The following is a 19,360-nucleotide window of genomic DNA, read 5'->3' on the forward strand; positions in this document are numbered from 1 at the left end:
ATCACAGCGACATGATATTGAACAGCTGCTTGGATAAACGAGTATTAGGTGTCAAGTGTAAATCTTTTCAATAGGATTACAGAAAGAGAAATAATGGTTGAAAGTCAGGCAATAAATCAAGTCCCTATTCGTGGCTGTGGTACAGATAGGATCAATAGTCTAGTGAATTGTCTTTGCGTTTTAAATCCAATTCTCGTATCTCATACTTTGGAACGTGTTCAAGGTTAATGTTGCTCAGTAATACATGTTATTTCAATGGTATGAGAAAGTCCCATGTACCATGATTGAGCTACTAGGGATCTCCTGTATTTGTGTGCAACCTGTAAAACTGAAATGCAGAACAATTATAGTGCAACGTGAGTTATGGTTCCCATCAGAAGCTCATTCATTGGTCAATTTAAAACATACATAGACTACAGTTTAAAAGTTTAGAGTAGGTTGGAATTTTTTTAAATCTTTTTGAAAAAAGTATCTTTTGCTTACCAATGTTCCATTTATCTGGGGGAAAAACGCAGTTATTTTCTGAAATATTTTTACAATTTAAAATAATGGGAGTAAGCCATTATTCCAATTTCAGTGTCGAATGCAGTGTTTGGGAGCTACTTTGAAAGTGTACAGTAGCTTGTGTAGCTACTTTTAAATTGCTCATAATTTAAAGTAGTTAAGCTAGCCTTTTGAAATAGTAGTTAGTTACACTACAAGTAACTAACAAAAAGTTGCTAACTACATTGAGAGGTTTTAAAAATATTAACCTTATAAAATATATAACGTATATTAAATATAATATTTAATTTATAAAGCAATCACAACCATGTTTGTCTGGCTCAACAGCTCTTGCAGAGACTTGAAATGGTGAATCGTTTCTTTTTGAACTGACTGAGTTAGTTTAAAAATTGACTTTAAAACGTCCTCTCTATTTTTGAAAGTCTGATTCCTTATCAAATCAGTTAGTTCAAAATTAATCTAAATATATATGACAGAGGATGTATTAAAAGCTTAAAGCAGTATAATATGAATAGAAAAACACTTGTTTGAAAAACCCTACTGTTAGAAAAAGTAGCTTGTTATTGCAAAGTTTCACTTTGGAAACAGCTGAGCTAATGGCAAAGTCAAAGTAATTTATTGCCATGTGTACAAGTTACCAAGTACAATGAAAAACTTACTCGAAAGCAACTCCATAGACAATAGACAGACAAAATACAATAAACTTCACTGCCATGAACACAAAAATATACATATACACAGAAATTAAAAAATAATTGCTAGGCAATAAGACAATCAGTGACAAGATAATTAAGACAATAAATGACAAAGTCAATAAAGTGAAAAGGGGACATTTTGACATTATGAAGTGTACCTAACACTTACATAAGTGTTAAACAATAATGCTGATTTATACTTCTGCGTCGGACCTACGCCGGAGCCTCTACGCCATACACTACGCGTTGGTTTTCATTTATACTTCTGCGTCGTTGTCCACGTTGACGTGCAATTACATATGCAGAGGGAGCATGTGAAACACGAGGGAGGGGTTCTACCAGACCAATCACAGCGCTTGCGTCCGCGTAGAATTGACGCGTTGTTCAATTTTTGGAGAGGTGCACGTCAAGGTACGCCGAAGGGTACGCGCGCTACGCACAGCCTACGACGTAGCTACGGCGTAAGTTCGACGCACAGGTATAAATTGGGCTTAAGTGTGTGTTGACCAGTCTTATGGCATTCAGGTAGAAACTATTCCTGAATCTTGTAGTGCATGTTTGAATAGTCCTGAGCTATTTGCCAGAAGGCAGACAAGAGAAAAGTGCCTGTGGCGGGTGACTAGTTGTTCATGATGTGCTTTGTCTTCTTGAGGCAGCGTGTAATGTAGATGCCCTCAACTGCTGGTAGCTGTGTGGCAATTATTTTCTGAGCCTTTTTAGTAACCCTTTGTTGGCTTTCCTTTCCTGTGTGGAGCAGCTGCCATATCTAGATGCAATACACCCTGTAAGGACAGAAAAGTGAAAAAAGCTTTCTTCAGACGCCTAAGGAAATAAAGGCATTGATGAGCCTTTTTAATGATGGATGCTGTGTACTCAGTCCATGTGAGTTTAGAAGTGAGGGTGACCCCTAAGAATCGAATGCTGTTGACTCTCTCTACTTTGTCCCCTCTGAAATAAATGGGTGCGTGTACCTTATTCTGCTTCCTAAAGTAGATCAACAGCATCTTAGTTTTACTGACATTGAGAGAAAGGTTGTTGTTCTGGCACCGTTGTACCAAAAGCCTCACCTCTTCTCTGTAGGCTGCCTCGTCATCGTTGGTGATCAGACCCACAATGGTGGTATCGTCAGCAAACTTAATAATGGTATTGGAGCGGTGAACGGCCACGCAATCATGTGTAAACAAGGAATACAGCACAGGGCTCAATGTGATTCCCTGTGGTGTGCCAGTGTTGAGGGTCAATGAATGCATAGTTTTACAATTTTACCTCAGTTATTAGCATGTTAATTGTAACATGTCTTCAGGTTTGGTTATTTTGGTAGGTCCATTCCTTGGAATGGTTGCATATATCTTTTAAAACGTCTTGGTGTCCTTAAGTAATAATTTGATGGTACCCACTCAAATGATTGTAGTTCCTTTATCTTCTGTCTTGATTCTGCAGGCTGAAGGCTCTACCTTTCTCCAGATGGGATCTTCTATAGAGCAGCAAATAAATGCAATGTTCAAAGTGATGGAGGAGTACAACTGGGGTAACTTTGTGGTGATCACCAGTTTGTATCCCGGCTACGAGACCTTCGTGGACTACATTCGCTCATTCACAGACACAAGCTACTTCTTGTGGGAGCTGCAGGATGTACTGAGCTTCGAGATGTCCGTGGGTGCGAATGACATCCGAACACGTAGAGTACTACAGCAGGTGGACTCGCAGGTATATCTAGTGTACTGTTCCCACGAGGAAGCGCAGTACTTGTTCACGATGGCCTCTGATGTGGGGCTTCTGGGGCCTGGATACATCTGGGTCATCCCCAGTCTGGCTGTGGGGAACCCTGAAGCGTCCCCTCCTGACAGTTTCCCAGTGGGCGTCATCAGTATTATCACAGACCGCTGGAGGAAAACACTGCGCCAGAGGGTTCGGGAAGGAGTGGCAGTCATTGTAAAAGGGGTGTACAGTTTCCACAAGCACAAAGGATTCATTCCTGAGGGTCACAGTGACTGCAATAGTCCTGCCAAATTGAATGCCAACAATTCTCTCTTCAGGTAAGACTTTTTCAGACTGCCAAGTTTAGTGAAGGTATTTTCGAAAAGCATCTTTAGATTGTTAAAAGGATGTCTTCCCTTGTGAAAAATAAGTACACTTTAGCATACTTTTAAAAAGAGCACATAGTACACAATTAGTACACTTTAAAGGGGTCATCGGATGCAAAATTCACTTTTATATAGTGTTTGCATATAAATGTCTTTGCAGTGTGTGGACACAACCACCATACAATGAAAAAAAACCATTCACTCCTTTTTTTAATCCTCAAAAAGTCTAAACACTCTCAATAATCGGGCCATTTGGATTTTCTGAGCACTATGATGTCATGCTCCGCCCACGACCACTGACGGACTGTCCTGTATTAGCATAGTTCTGCCCTCAGCCATTCGACACCAACCATGAAAGAGAGGGGTGGGGTGAGGAGTTGCTGATTATCATTTAAAGAGACATGCACTGAAACAGGTCACTATTAACAAAGCTGTTTTTGAGGAGGTAAAAAGGGTGTTGTTTTACACAACCATTGAGGAATTTAAACCAAAGTATGTTATACAAACCTTACATGAACACCCTAAAGAATCATACCAACTTGTGGAAAATGGGCATCCGATGACCCCTTTAAAAGAATGTTGAGTGTGAACAGAATGTAAAGTTTTCGGACTCTGAATTGAATGTTATTTGCAATTAAAAAAATATGTAAATTTACATTAAATTGGTATGTTAGCTGAACTTTAGAGTGCTTTTTTGACCCACTTAGGTAGGACTTAAGTATATCTTTATATGTGATTTCATAATTACTTTTGAAATATGGTTAAACTGTTCTGCCGAGCAGTAAATGTACTGACAAGCATTTATGATAAACTAAAATATATGTTAATGTCATTTAAAGTTTAAATATATTTAAATATATAAATGTATTTAAATATACTTGTAGTTACACATTTCTAATAATGAAGTTTAAGTTGACATTTAAAATGTACAGTATTAACTTTAAATGCAATATCGAATAACAAACTACTGTTCAAATTATTATCAAGTACATGTGCACTTCTTTAAAGCATGAGAAAAGATTATTAAAACATAACGATTTAAAATGTACTTTAAAGTAAAACTTTTAATTTGAAATTATTACAAAGGGCACTTTGTACTTAATTGTGTTAAGAAACAGTCATGAAGAAAGTGTATTCTTTTTTGGACCTTTATATTAATATCTCAATATCATGTCTTAAAAAAAAGAGAAAAACTATATCATAGACAACCCGTTGCCAGCATTGCCCTATTTCTTGTCAAAAATGTTGATCACATCAAATTCAACAGGAAAGTGTGGGTGGCAAATTTACAAATACTCAAAGTCCTGACAATTGAAATTCTCACAGCTTAGTTGGCCACTGGAGATTTCATCATAAACAGCTTTCCAGACAAAACATTGCATTTTTGCACTTTTTTTTGTGGTCTTTCTCCCTTGTAATGAGACTGGGAGATTCTCCAGATTTCCTTGTTAAATCTGCCATTCACCTGGGAGTCACCGTCCTCATTAAATAGTGTTCCAATTGCCTCTCCGAGCTTTCTGTGATCAAGCGTATCAGAGACACATGAGTGACTGGGTTCTCCATCCGGAATGTTCCCAGGCTTCGATGCTGTTCAGGTGTCTACCCGTTTCTCTGGCATAAAAAGAAACGTCTGTCGGAAGACAGTTTATAAATCTTTAAAGAACTGGCTTTTCAGACGTGTGACTAGTTGGGCAGTATCAAAGGATTCATCAGGCGGCATAAAGGAATGTATTCTCTATGGGGGGGACGTTATAATAGTAGGATGGTCTGGGTTGACATTGTAAGATGGGTAGAGGAAGGAATGAAAATTACATATTTGCTTACCCTCATGTTATTTCATGTATCTTTTTCACATGGTCCTTTTCAATACACAACAAAAACCGACAACGAAAAAAGGGCAATAAAAGTAAGTTAACTCAAGAAGAGTTCAACTCAGTGACTCAATGATCAAATCTCAGTAGTTGTCAAATTAATAGCTCACAGGAAAGAAAGATTATTGGTGAATAATCTTAAATTTCCATCTGTTTGTCATGCATTGTTGTGTAGGCTACTTTTATGGTTTGTTTGGGATTTTTTGTGTCATTTTTCAGGTGAACTTTGCACTGCCATTGTATAAAAATCATGTCAAAAACAAGTCATGTCATGATTTTAGCCATTATTGAAATGATGTCTGAATAATGATAACTGCTACTGCACTTTTTATCATTAAAATTGAACGACAGTGTTAAATCCTGCCTCACGTTCTGCTCCACCAGTATCTGGCTCTATAAGTGGAAAATTCGTTTAGTAAAAATGTTCAGGACTATGAGACAAAGAGGATTAAAAGAGAGAGAATGAATACTGTAAATGTATTAGTGTCTGTACGCTCTGATTTATATTCATTTGACTTGGTGGGGAAAAAATATTATAGGCTTGTATTTGAAATGTCCTCCTTTCTGCCTAATAGTCTTCTGTCTGATTTCAGATTGATCAAATCCAAGCAATTGTACAATCACTTAAAATTCAAAACGACTTTTTTTTTGGTTTACTAATTTAAAGCTACTAATTTGTTCTACAGGCATATGCTAAATGTGTCATGGGAGCATAAGGACCTCTCCTTCAACGCTGATGGCTATCTCACTAATCCCTCCATGGTGATCATAGCTTTGGATCGAGAGAGACACTGGGACAAGGTTAGTCTTATGATTAGATGGAACAATAATAATGTTTACACAAAGCAGGAATATGGATCATACACAGATCTGGTGATACAGTTTCCTTAAGTGTTTTATCTATTCCTTATAGAAGTAAGTGTTCGGAAGTCATATCTGTCTATTTCTGGAACACCCATTAGAGTAACAACACTACAGATAATATAAAGATTGAATAAATAATAATAAATAATTTCGAGTGACTACATTGCACTGTAGTGACACTGGGTGGTAGATGCCAAGATGCCAGGGAATACACAACTGGTTTTTTGGAATGCATAATGTTTTCAACATTGATAATTAGAAGAAATGTTTATTGAACAACAAGAGAACAGAGTTATAATGATTTCTGTATTTTTAATCAAATAAATGCAGCCTTGGTGAGCATAAGAGACTTCTTTCCAAAACAAAACAAAACATCTTACTGAACCCAAAACTTTGAACAGTAGTGTATTCCCTGTCAAATAAACATGCAGAATAAGAGTATCACAGAAGATATAGTCTTTATTAAATATATAGTCTAATATAGTTATAATTTTATACATTATAATACTTATTATGTATAATTTTATTAAATTTTTCCCTTTTTATTATAAGATATCGGCAGCTATTTCACTGATAGGTTGAACCATTTTAATATATTTGCCTTTTTAGCTTTTATTAATCAGAGATTTTCAAATTAATACATAAAGAATCAGAAAATCCTGCCTCATAGGCTCCTCCAACGCTGGACATTTATTACCGTCCACACCAGGTCATGATGCAATTACACTTGGCTTTCTGAAACAGCCCTTTCTTCCTCACATGGCCAGCCCTCCAGCACTTTGGCCTCTGTGATAGGGACATGTGTAGGCCGCCTGGCAATGTGTGAACACCACCTGACTACAAAAAAGAGATTAGAGGAATAAACAGAGATCAAAATGACATCCAAATTTACATCCGGTCATCACGCCCTCCTCTCGGTGGATTAGAGGATACGGATATTAGTGGATGTGTGTTGTCATCTATAGAAAAAGAAAAAAACCGTGCTCAGATTCTCAGTCCTGTTGATGGCTAGTAGATGACAACTACTGTAAATTGAAGGAGCTTTTGTAACCTTGTTTTGAAAGTAGGGTGTAAATGTTTTCTGTAAATTTCAGGGGCTGGAATTGCGAATTGTTTGTGTTATTTCAACAATCCAGATGCTAAATGTGCTGCAATTAAAAATAAATATTTAAATTAGTTAACTCACTCTTTTTAGCTCAAACAAGCCTCCTTTCTATGTAAATTAGCCTCATACATTGTGCCTTATTCACAAAAATAATTGCTTTTTGCCAGGCAGAACTAGCATTGTGCTGTTAACAGTCATGTGTGGGAATTTAATTTAAAAGAGATGTTTGAGTACATTTTTAATTGATCATGACAGCAGTAATTCATCAAATGATAATCAAATGATGGAGAAAACCATTATAATTGGGCACTTATCCAGCCACACTGTCGACGTGCACTTGCACACTTAAATAGCTGAATCAAGTGTCTGAACCCGTGCCGTTCCAGCAATGTATGCTAGCTTTTGCAAGTCTGCTCTATTTAGCTTGACATGCAAATAATGTTTTTGCAGGTGCGTTTGCTGATTTGCATAATTCCTTTAGTAAATTAAGCACTAACACAATGCAGACAGTGTGTGCAAATAAACTGCACAATTAGTGGGAGTAATTCGTTCACGTACATGACAAGTAGATGTACGTGTAAAAGAGCCGCAAAGAGCTTGTGTTATTTTTTAAAAGTTTTGATCGATTTTTCTTTTAAATTCAGTCTTTAGTTTAAACTCTCGCCTCTGGCCTTCATGGCACACCTGACCCCCCTCTGTGTGACATAACAGTTTATCTATATCTGGCCACCTTGCTCTGTAGCCCCTCTCATGCTCCCATTGACACTCTCTGCACCACCTCACTTTCCCATGCTGTGCACACCCTGCTCGTGTTGTGTGCTGAAGTCATTAGCGAGAATCATTGCTTCCCTTTTTTAAAGTACAGGCGTACTGACAGCACAGAGACTGTTTTTCTCTGCTGGTACCATGATAGTATCTCCAAGACAGACAAAACCCTAATGACACAGATCCTTTCGAGAAAAACACCGCTTTCGAAAAAAACATCCTTGTGCACCTGTGCTATTGTGAGATTTTGAAGGAAATGCTTCAGAATCCAGATATTTTGCATTGGACATCAAGTGGCGTCCTGAAACAGTATGAAACGTAAAACACAAAAGTAAAAAGTAAACAAAAACAATGGCATCCACTGAGAAATCCGTCTAATTTGTTTAGCTTCTGTCAAATATAGAGTTTGCTAGAACACTCTGCCTACAGATACAAAGTTCTGTCCTTAACTCAATCTGCTTGCAATCACATCATCTCTATAGGTCACAGCTGATTGGTTCCTGCTGTATCAGTAGCCAATGAGCTCACTGCTCAAACTTCAAATACTGGTCAGCATTTTGTCTTGCAGTTGCAGAGCTCCACCTGTATAGATCTGCTACGGGTAATTCATGTACGCTATATTGTACAGCAATACATGCTCACAGCAGCGTGTCGTGCAGTAGCAAATCCTGTACAATAACCAACAGCAGCAGCAATAACAGCAGCATCAGCGTAGCACATCTATTCCGCCAAACCCAAACATATCAACATTTGTCTTAACAGAACTAAGTATATGGGGAGTATTGGAGTTTCTTCTCATTATTTTACTGCCTTAACTATCCACAAATATATGGCTAGTTGCATTTTATATGTGCATTTAATGTTGTTGTTTTTTCCCCTGCTGTCCACAACCCTTTCAGAACAGACCTGGAACTCATTTTCGGTTTGTGAACTGCAATAAACAAAATGCTGTTGTAGTTAAAGTACATGATGATTTGGTTAAGTTTTAGACCACAGATCTGTATATACAGTAGATCAGTGGTTGGGACAGACTTTGGCTTTTGAAAATCTCAGCTGAAGAATCCCAGATATGCTAGGCAGCTGTAAAACGAAATAAGCTATTCCAAATAACAGATATCTACTCCGACCGAAATCTGGTTTGCGCCTCAGAACGAGAATAGAATACCCTGTTATTACAGCCATTATAGTCTTCTGAATTACTATACCTCTCACTTTCACTACACAGCCTATTTCAGTTGCTGGTCTGAAAGTGCTCTCTAAAACAGGTATAGACAGAAATAACTGCTGGGCTTTGTCTGGATTCATTCTTTACACATAAAGAAGAGTTTCCACGACGCAGCCCTCATTTAATGTGCAAATAAAAATGTTCTTTAGAGCTCTTGTCGTCATTGCTAATGATCAGATGTGATGTGCCACCAGGCTGTCATGTTATCCACACCTGGAGTCTAGAGATTGAATCTATTTGTTCTGCTGAAGTTTATGAATGATTCTTCAATAAATCCCTGTTGCCAAGGCTTATCACGCTCACTTCCCCTCACAGCTAATACCATAACCAAACATGGATTACAATTCCCAAGCTAAAAAGCCTCGACTGCATTTGGAAAAGGCTGTCAAACAGCTGCTGCACAATTAGTGGCAACACTTTCTTGAGCTTTCCTGTCTTTTGCCTTAAAAGGATATGCAACAGTGCATCCTTCTTTAGCTCTTTTACATTTTTCTTTAAAAAATATGTTGCAAAAAATGTCTGTTTGCTCAAAATCTGTAGCAGGGGCCACACATTCAAGAAGCTGTCAGGTAACAACCCCAGCTAATGGATTGCAGCTTTTAGATAGAGAAGTGTATGTTCTTCTCTCATGTAACTTTAAAACAGGGTCACAGAGACGGACAGCAGGTCCGTACTTCTCCCCCCTTTGTATCTGGGTGTGACGCATTGATTCTTGGGAAATTTTAGTAGAGGCGGCCCTGAGTCAGACTCTCCATAGTCTCTTTTAAGCAGAGCTGGACCAGTGGGTTGAGCTCTCTCTGGATAATAGGGCTTTTCCACAGTCTACAAACAGCTCTGTAAAGATTCCCCATGAGCCTCTGAGCCCTGGGAGATTTACGGCTTTGTGCAACACCTTCATTACTGGAGTAGTATAAATTCTAACCATTATTACAAATTCATTTTAAGTTCAGAGGAAAAACCAAAAAAAATAAGAGCAATAAAAGAGAATAACATTAGAAAGCTGTGGGATATTTATTTGATTATACATCACGCTGATGATGTGACAAACGAATAATGCATTGTATTGAACAGCGAATGATAAATACAACATACCCGTGAGGAAGACACCATGAATTGCACTTTGGAACATTTTGCTTTATCACCTCTGTCGAATGTTAGCTTGAGTGGTTTTGCCTATCCAAAGAAAAGGATACAAGGTGATGGAATCCCCTACATGGATAAAATTATCCCAGAAATTACAAAAATTGTCTTATACCATGTATGCGGACAATCTACTACATGCCTTTCGTCTGATGTATTGGTTTTTTTGGGGGGGTTTTTTGTCTTTTCGCTGTGAAATCGTTTCTGTTTTTTTTTTAAACTAAATGTAAGAATATATTTTATATTGTTAGTAATATTTGAAGATTAATACTTTTTCCTACATTTTGGCCATATGAATATCAGCAACTGCAATATTTTTGCTCAGTTTGGGCCTCTGAATAAAATGTAGGTGTTTTTTTTTCTCATCAAGTATGAGCTCTTTATTATCCTATATCATACCAAAAATGCCAAATGCATCAAATATGATACTCAACTATATATATATATATATATATATATATATATTTAAGCTTTTCTGACAGTTATGTAATATGTCAGGTTGTATGGTTAATGAAAATCTAAAAATGCAAAAGGATTTATGTGAGGGATAGCTTCAGGATTAAGGCATAGAAAATATTATTAGTATTAAAACAGTAGAAGTCAATGAAGAAATGTCTATCTGTGTATGTTTTTAACCTTTGGTTTGTTTGCAATTCGTAAGGTTTAATCCACATTTAAAACTCTTCTGAAACCCTCCACAGGTAGGAAACTACGAGGGAGGGATTCTGCAGATGCGTTACCCTGTATGGCCCCGTTATGGCAGCTTCCTGGAGCCCGTATCTGACAACCGCCACCTGACCGTGGCCACGCTGGAGGAGAGGCCTTTCGTCGTCGTGGAGAGTGTTGATCCTGCCACGGGCACTTGTGTACGCAATACTGTGCCGTGCCGTCGGCAGTCCAATCGGACTGAAAGGTACACCTGTGAATGTGACTTCAAAAGGTCAACATCTGTGGCTGTTGTTTATGAAGATATTCATCAAATGAGGTTGTTTATGAGACCAATATCTAGAAAATTTCATAAAGAGCACAGTCTCCACATTACATCATCCTCTCTCTGCTGCACATTGCAAATGTACTATTTGATTACATTGATCTTTAAAATGAATTGTTTCTTATTAAAGGGAGCAATAAAGAGTGTCCTCTGGATGGATTGTTCCTAGTACAGGGATAATAGGTACCCATTAATAATTATAAAATAAGCAGCAGCAACCTTTTCACTTTCTAGAATGAGTCATTATACAAACACAAACAAGAACATTTGAAACCGAGAAAGAGTTTTACTCAACTTTAGGTGGAAACTTCTAACATATAATATTAAGACAATATTCACTGCATTCTGCCTACAGTATGTACCACTGTTTTATATAATATTTGCCCTTTTTTTCTGATATTAGATAGCATGGTTAAAAAAAAATAAAACCCAGACTGCTAATTAAAAAGAAAAGTCTAATAATGCCTACACAAAACTGGCAAACATCCCCATTTAGCAATATGCCACGAGAGTCACTTAGCATATGCAACTTGTTACAGTCCAGCAAGCCTATTACACACTTTATTGGGATGTTGCATCTGCAAGCTTGTAGAGAGTTTAAGATGCGGCTAATTACTGAACCCTGCTGAAGTATTATTTATTTTTAAGGGATAGAAAAAACATTGTTTGTATGGCTTACTTTCTTCTGTGCAAGAATCTTCAGAATCTTAGTCCTGTTTAGTTCCTATGTACTCTAACTCTTTTATGAGAACATCACCTTATAGCAAAAGACTGTTATAAAAGCACTGACTTACTAGTATTATTTTTTTTGTCTTTCTAAAAATGGAAATGAGACACAACTTAAGCACCTTGGAGGCTCCCAAACTCGGCTACTAAATTTTAGTGCTCTCATTGAATGCCACCAATTCTTATCTTGATTTACCAGAGGGCTGATTTAAACAGAAGCTCATTGGACTGAAGACCCGAGACCTATTATTAGGAATTGTTTTGATCATTCCAGCAATTAATCCCTCAACCCTCCTTGCCCTAGGCATAAACTTGCTATTTAAAATCTGTGACTCCTTGATCACTGTAATTTGCTTTCCTCTGTAGATGAAATTCCTAGACATGAACAATAAAATAGTGTAATTCCAAAAGTTGGTTCCTCCAGGTAAATGAACGTCTCAGTTACGTATGTAACCCTCGTTCCCTGAGTAGGGAACGGAGACGTTACGTCGGATGACGACGAGTGGGGATTTCGCTTAGAACACCTATCAACTTCGAGGATTACAAAACGAGCCAATGGCGATGAAATGCCATGGGTCTGCGGAATTTGCAAAGCGTATCTCCGCCCTACCGCGTGGGTATAAAGGAGAGACGCCGGCAAAGGCAGATCATGTCTTCGCTGAGGAGCCGAGACTGAACTCAGGCGTCTACCCAGCGGTAGAGCGGAAGTGGCAGGGCGACGTTACATACGTAACCGAGACGTTCCCTTTCGTAGTCACTCCGAGTTACGTCGGATGAGGACGAATGGGGGTCCCTGTGAAATCACGCCACCTTCACAGCTGTCTTCCAGTGCCCTGCGAAAGTCTGATCCCCCTGTCGTGATACTGGCACGGACGAAGGAGTCCTACTTAACACAGGAATACCAAGGTACACTGGGAAGCATATCTCAGAGGAAATATGCCGCAGCATGCCTACCCGTAGGGAGGACTTAAGAACACACATATGACCGGAGGGCTTCATATGGAGGAACGCTGGAGTGACCAGCCCGAGGGGTGGCAACTTTCAACTCCAGGAGTGGCAAGGTGGCTTGCCGAGGGAAAGACACATGCTCAAGGAGGCTTACAGTGGAAATACACATGTGGGGGTTACTCAGGGGAGGAACCATGCACATGGAGGCACCTAGCCGACGCACAGGCAATAGACACTGACACCAGCGTCAACAGTGCTGGAGGAACTCAGGGCTTCAGAGAGGAAAGCTCACCTGAGGAATATCGCACGTATCCAGTCCGTGGAGTGGAATGGCGAGCAAGCGAAGACACCTGAGCGGGTCCAGTACTAGCTGACTGAAGCGAGTACATGAGAGGACACAGGCTCCACTCGGAGATTATAAAATCTGGCGAATGTGTTGGGTGTCGCCCAGCCTGCAGCTCTACAGATGTCTGTTAGCGAGGCGCCATGCGCTAGAGCCCAAGAGGAAGCCACACTCCGGGTGGAGTGGGCTGTCACAGCAAGGGGGGACGGTCGGCCTTGCTGTTGGTAAGCCAAAGCAATGGCGTCCACTATCCAGTGGGACAACCTCTGCTTTGAGAGAGCCTTTCCCTTCAGTCTCCCACCAAAACAGACAAAGAGCTGGTCTGAGGTCCTGAAACACTGCGTCCTGTCTACGTAAGCACGGAGAGCGCGTACTGGACAGAGCAGTGCCAAGGCTGGGTCTGCCTCCTCCAGGGGCAGTGCTTGCAGGTTCACCACCTGGTCCCGGAAGGGAGTGGTGGGAACCTTGGGCACATATCCAGGCCGGGGTCTCAAAATCACGTGAGAGTGACCGGGCCCGAATTCCAGGCACGCTTCGTCAACGGAGAATGCGTGCAGGTCCCCTACCCTCTTGATGGAGGCCAATGCAACCAGGAGCGCTGTCTTCATAGACAGGAACTTAAGCTCAACTGATTGCAGAGGCTCAAAGGGAGCCCTCTGCAAGGCATTTAACACCACTTAGAGGTCCCAAGAGGGAACGAGAGGAGGGCGAGGAGAATTCAATCTCCTTGCTCCTCTCAGGAACCTGACGATCTGGTCGTGCTTCCCCAGAGACTTACCTTCAACTGCTTAGTGATATGCGGCGATAGCGGCCACATACACCTTCAGGGTGGAGGGAGACAGCCTTCGCCCCAGCCCATCTTGCAGGAAGGAAAGCACGACACTGATCGAGCATCTCCTGGGGTCTTCTCGGCGAGAAGAGCACCAGTTGACGAAGAGGTTCCACTTCAACGCATAGACATGTCTCGTGGACGATACTCTAGCGGAAGTGATGGTAGCCGCCACCGCTGGTGGCAGGGTACTCAAACCTGCCTCGTCCCGTCCAGGAGCCACACGTGGAGCCTCCAAGATCGGGTCGAGGGTGCCAGAGGGTGCCCCGTCTCTGAGAAAGGAGATCATTCCTCAGAGGATTTGGCCAAGGAGGTGCTGTCGCGAGGAGTATCAGTTCGGAGAACCAGGTCCAGGTGGGCCAGTACGGCGCAACCAGAATGACCTGCTCCTCGTCCTCCTTGATCATGTACAATGTCCGTGCGAGAAGGCTCACTGGGGGAAACGCAAATTTGCGTAGGCCCCGCGGCCAGCTGTGCGCCAGTGCATCCGTGCCGAGGGTTCCCTCGGACAGGGAGTAATACAGGGCGCAATGGGATGAGTCGTGGGAGGCAAACAGGTCTATCTGTGCGTCCCCGAACTGGTCCCAAACCAGCTGGACCGACTGGGGATGGAGTCGCCATTCGACGGAGATGGGCCAAAACCGTGACAGCTCGTTGGCTGCAAAGTTCCGATCTCCCGGAATGTAGATAGCACGAAGGGACCTCAGGTGCTTCTGACTCCGTAAGAGGAGGTGGCGTGCGAGTTGCGACATACGGCAACCCTGAGGGTTGATGTACGCTACTGTGGCGGTATTGTCTGATCGGACTAGTACGTGTTGACCCCAAAACAACGCCCGGAAGCGGTGCAGTGCAAGGCGTGCTGCCAGCAACTCGAGGCAATAGACATGCCATACTGCTCTGACAGCATGTCCATTGCGCATGGCGCCCCAGCCCGTGGAGGCATCTGTTGAGAGAACAGCATGCCGGGGAAGCTCGGGCCCGTAGAAAGCTGAGGTTCGACCACGGAGTGAGGACTGACGGCAGGTCGGAGTAACTGGTACTCGGAGGGTGCCGTGTTGCCATGCCCACCTCGGGACTCGGTCGCAAAGCCAAAGCTGAAGCGGTCTCATGAGAAGCAATCTGAGCGGCGTACCGCGGCTGCAGATGCCATATGCCCCAGGCTTCAGTGGAACCGCAATCTTGCGCTTGATAGTCTCAGGCAAGTCAGCAATGGCTGAGTGGAGAAGGCGACCAAGTCCATACCGAGAAAAAAGCTCCTCTGCACGGGGCAAAGTTTACTCCTTTCCCAGTTGACCCGAAGGCCCAGACGAGCTAGGTGCCGGAGCACTGGGTTCCGGAGCACGTGTATTCGCAAACCTGGTCTCAGGAGTGAGCTTAAGACAGCCAGTCACCGAGATAGTTCAGGATGCGAACCCCGTGTTCCCATGGAGGAACAAGGGCTGCCTCAAGAACCTTTGTGAAGGCGCGAGGAGACAGGGCTAGCCCGAATGGGAGAACAGCGTACTGATATGCGCGTGCCCTGACAGCAAACCGTAGGTATGGTCTGAGTCGAAGGAGAACGGAGACATAAAAGTATGCGTCCTTCAGATCGATCGCTGCAAACCAATCCTGTGGCCGCACACATCCAGAATTGCGTTTGGCCAGGAGCATCTTGAACGGCAGCCTGTGAAGGGAGCGAAGTGAAGGGAGTTCAGATGCGAAGGTCCAGGATTGGCCGTAACCCACCAGACTTCTCCGGGACAATGAGGTAGGGGCTGTAAACCCAGACCTCATTTCGGCTGGAGGGACAGTCTCAATCGCACCCTTCGCCAGTAGGGTAGCAACCTCTGCTCTCATGATAGGGGCATAGCCACCGACCAAAGTGGAGCGGACTCCCCTGAAGCGGGGAGGAGACCGTGCTTACTGAATCGCATAGCCGAGCCGATGGTTCGCACGACCCAGCGGAACAGATAGGGAAGCTCTAGGCAGGCTCCCAACTGTGCCAGCGGCGTCAAGAACCACAGACGTCCCCCCGGTGGTGCAGCGGAGCGGAATGACCGGCCCAGACGTGGACGGCATAGCGGCCCGGTGTGGGGGCAAGGTCATAACCGCACCCTGACAGAGGAGGCCAGGGAAGGACCAGCGTTCCACAGGGGCCTGCTTTGTCAGGGGTCTGGCGACAGAGGGGGACAGGGGCGAAGCGGTCCGTCGACAGCACACCGTGTCAACCGCCTCTGGGACAGAAATGGACGAGGAGAGCACGGCTTGTTGGCGGCGCTCTGTGTCGTCCGAGAACTCTGTATGCTCAGAGACGAGAGAATCAGTTCTTTCTGAATAAGGATTCTTCCCCAGCCCTCCACCGGGGAAAGGAGTGGCCCTGCTACCAGCTCCTGGAAAGAACTGAGTCTCATCTCTGAGCAGCCCATCTCAAAAGTGCCGCTTAACCGGCGTTTAGCGGGGGGCGGGGCTGGAGAGGGCTGTGGCATCCCCGCTACGGTCTTCCAGAGCCAGGCCCGGGTGAACGGCCGGGGTTGGAACCGTGGGAGGGAGCCTTCGGCGGTGGGCAGACTGAGGGATCTGAACGGACGGCGGGGCCGTCGGGCAGAATAACCTCAGTCTGCTCACAGGCAGTTGAGAACTGTTGGGCAGAAGCACTCAACCGCACCGCCGAAGAAGCCGACCTGGGAGATGGGGGTGTCGAGCAGACGGGTCCGCCCGACATCATTCACATCAGACCAGTCAGCCCCAGACTGGTGAACATACGGCCACTTTCGTCGATCAGGGAGCAAGGACAGTGGCGGCCCGCAGCTCACTAAAGAGCCTCGGGTCAGTCCCGCCCTCCTGCATGTCCATGAGTATCTGGGTCAGGTAGACCAGCAGAACGGTCATGGGATGCAGTGAGGCAGCTGGCTGTACTGTGGCACTATAGGATTTCGCCACAGATTAGTGTAGACGAAAAGAACTACAGGCTTTGGACGGGTGCCTAGGATTGCGCTGGGAAGCACTCAGAGGACATAGTAGCATGGCAACAGAGCGTTCAACCGGGGGGACCCCAGTGTACCCATGGGCAGCGGCCCCTGAGGGGAGGAAAGGCGGATGAGACCGACGAGAGGACCCGTGATCTCATCATGCACGTCCGGGAGGAAAGATATTGGGGTTTGCCGTGGACGCATCGGCGGCCTTACCCAAAACCAATCGTCCCGGGAAAGCATGGCCGTCATCTCCGGATCAGACTCAGGCACAGCCGTATGCACACCAGAGGGTGGCAGCTGTGACGAGTCGTCATTTCCAGAAGAATCAAGCCCACCTATTGATGCTGCTACAGACACAGCATCGTCCTCTGTAGCTTCAAATGAAAACACACGGGCCATCCGAGGGTAGACTCGTGGAATCATCAGTTCGCTAGCGGGCACCGTCATTAAAGAGGGGGGGCTGGGGCGTGGACACAGAGTCGGCGCCTTGTTCCAGACCAACACCCTCAGGTCACCCTGGCCACCAGCCGAAGATCGGGTGGTGGATGAGGGGACTCTCACTCTTGCGAGTTCACCGAATCTCGACCTATATATGACGCAATGATCACGTTCCCAGAGAGAACATGAGTCATCCACGAGCGCTGTTCAAGCATGATCAAAGCCCAAACACACTAGACAGCGCTCGTGCCCATCAGAGTCCGATACCAGTCCGCTGCAACCAGAAATGCACGGGCAAGCCGTCTTTAAAAAGACGTGCCGCGTGCGAGCTCTTTTATGAGAGGAGAAAAAACTCTGCGATGTTTAAGCGCACAGGGAGACACACACACACACTGGCAGATCACTGCACAGATCAGCAGGCACTGTGAGCTCGCTGCAGATTGCCGTCACACCAACACCGGAGAGAGAAGCTCGTCTCGTAGAGCGAAGTCAGAGATGGCTGTGGAGTGAAGAAATACTCTTGGCTCCGAAGCGAAAACATGATCTGCCTTTGCCGGCGTCTCTCCTTTATACCGATGCGGTGGGGCGGAGATACGCTATGCAAATTCCGCAGACCCATGGCATTTCATCGCCATTGGCTCGTTTTGTAATACTCGAAGTTGATAGGTGTTCTAAGCGAAACCCCCATTCGTCGTCATCCGACGTAACTCGGAGTGACTACGAAAGGGAAAGCAAATTCAGTGAAATGTGTAGCTTTTGAGGTAACACATGCGAGGAGTGTGTCATGCCTAGAGAGAGAGGGAGATGACAGGCTCATTATGGCTCCATGCTGAGGGGAGAGAGTGTAAATAAATCATAAAGCAGAGTAATCACCCCATGGGAAGCGTGTGATGGCTGAAGGGGAAACAATGATCAATAACTGTAATGGTGACGTTCTGCTCTGGGCCCATCACACACCTTTATGCTAATTGGCATCCATGTTCAGAAAGTTCTGAAAAGTATGACAACTGCTTTTAATTGGACCTGAGGTAACAATGGGCATTTTTGATGTTTGAGTTAATTTATGGATTTATTATACAATGATTCCCAATTCTTGTCTACCAATGTGTTTTACACATGCCAATTAGTAATTTATAGAAGTGGGAAAACTATTATTTAGGATTTAAAGTATGTGTATATACCAAAATATGGTCGGGGAGAATGGGGTTTGTTGTCACAAACACAAAGGTTTTGAGTCAAAAGTTCAATTATGCAAATACACGTTTTCTCTAGCACTGGCTTTGTATATTGGTTTCAAACAGTTAAATCATTTCATAATTCTCTCCCTAAAGGGATAGTTCACGCAAAATTAAAAATGTTTGTCATCATTTACCCACCCTCCAGTTGTCCCAAACCCTGAAGCTAATATTTCTTCTGTTGAACACACACAAAGATATTTTGAAGAATGTTGGTTACCAGACAGCTGACAGTAGCCATTGACTTCCATAGTAGGAAAAAATATAGTATGGAAGTAATTGGCTACTGTCAACTGTCTGGTAACCAACATTCTTCAAAATATCTTTGTTTGTGTTCAACAGAAGACACTCAAACAGGTTTGGAACAACTTGAGGTTGAGTAAATGATGACAGAATGTTCATTTTTGGGTGAACTATACATTTAAACATATATTTTTATAACATAATGTTGTCCAAATGTATCACTTCCATGCATTAGAACAAGATTCAGCATTTAATATTGTCCCACATGTTGCTGTTTTATAGAATTAATCTGGTGGCAAAATCAATAGTTAATGTTTCCATAATTTTTGTTATTTCAATACATAATTCACTATTTCTACATAATTGTTTTAATATCTAAATATAAATTATAAATATAATTTAT

At 43.2% G+C, this 19,360-nt stretch overlaps 1 protein-coding gene across 1 annotated transcript in view; it reads left to right on the plus strand.

Annotated features, from left to right (window-relative positions):
* Positions 1–19,360, plus strand: part of grin2cb (glutamate receptor, ionotropic, N-methyl D-aspartate 2Cb) — a 60,408-nt gene that overhangs the window by 19,454 nt on the left and 21,594 nt on the right. The window contains exons 3-5 of the mRNA XM_077200517.1: positions 2,640–3,235; positions 5,841–5,955; positions 10,955–11,166. Of these exons, the coding sequence (XP_077056632.1) occupies positions 2,640–3,235; positions 5,841–5,955; positions 10,955–11,166 (923 nt within the window). The remainder of the gene's footprint in view (positions 1–2,639; positions 3,236–5,840; positions 5,956–10,954; positions 11,167–19,360) is intronic.

Source organism: Siphateles boraxobius, unplaced genomic scaffold (genome assembly GCF_051911475.1).
Source record: "Siphateles boraxobius isolate OS27281-9 unplaced genomic scaffold, OSU_SipBor_1 46, whole genome shotgun sequence".
Lineage (NCBI taxonomy): Eukaryota > Metazoa > Chordata > Actinopteri > Cypriniformes > Leuciscidae > Siphateles > Siphateles boraxobius.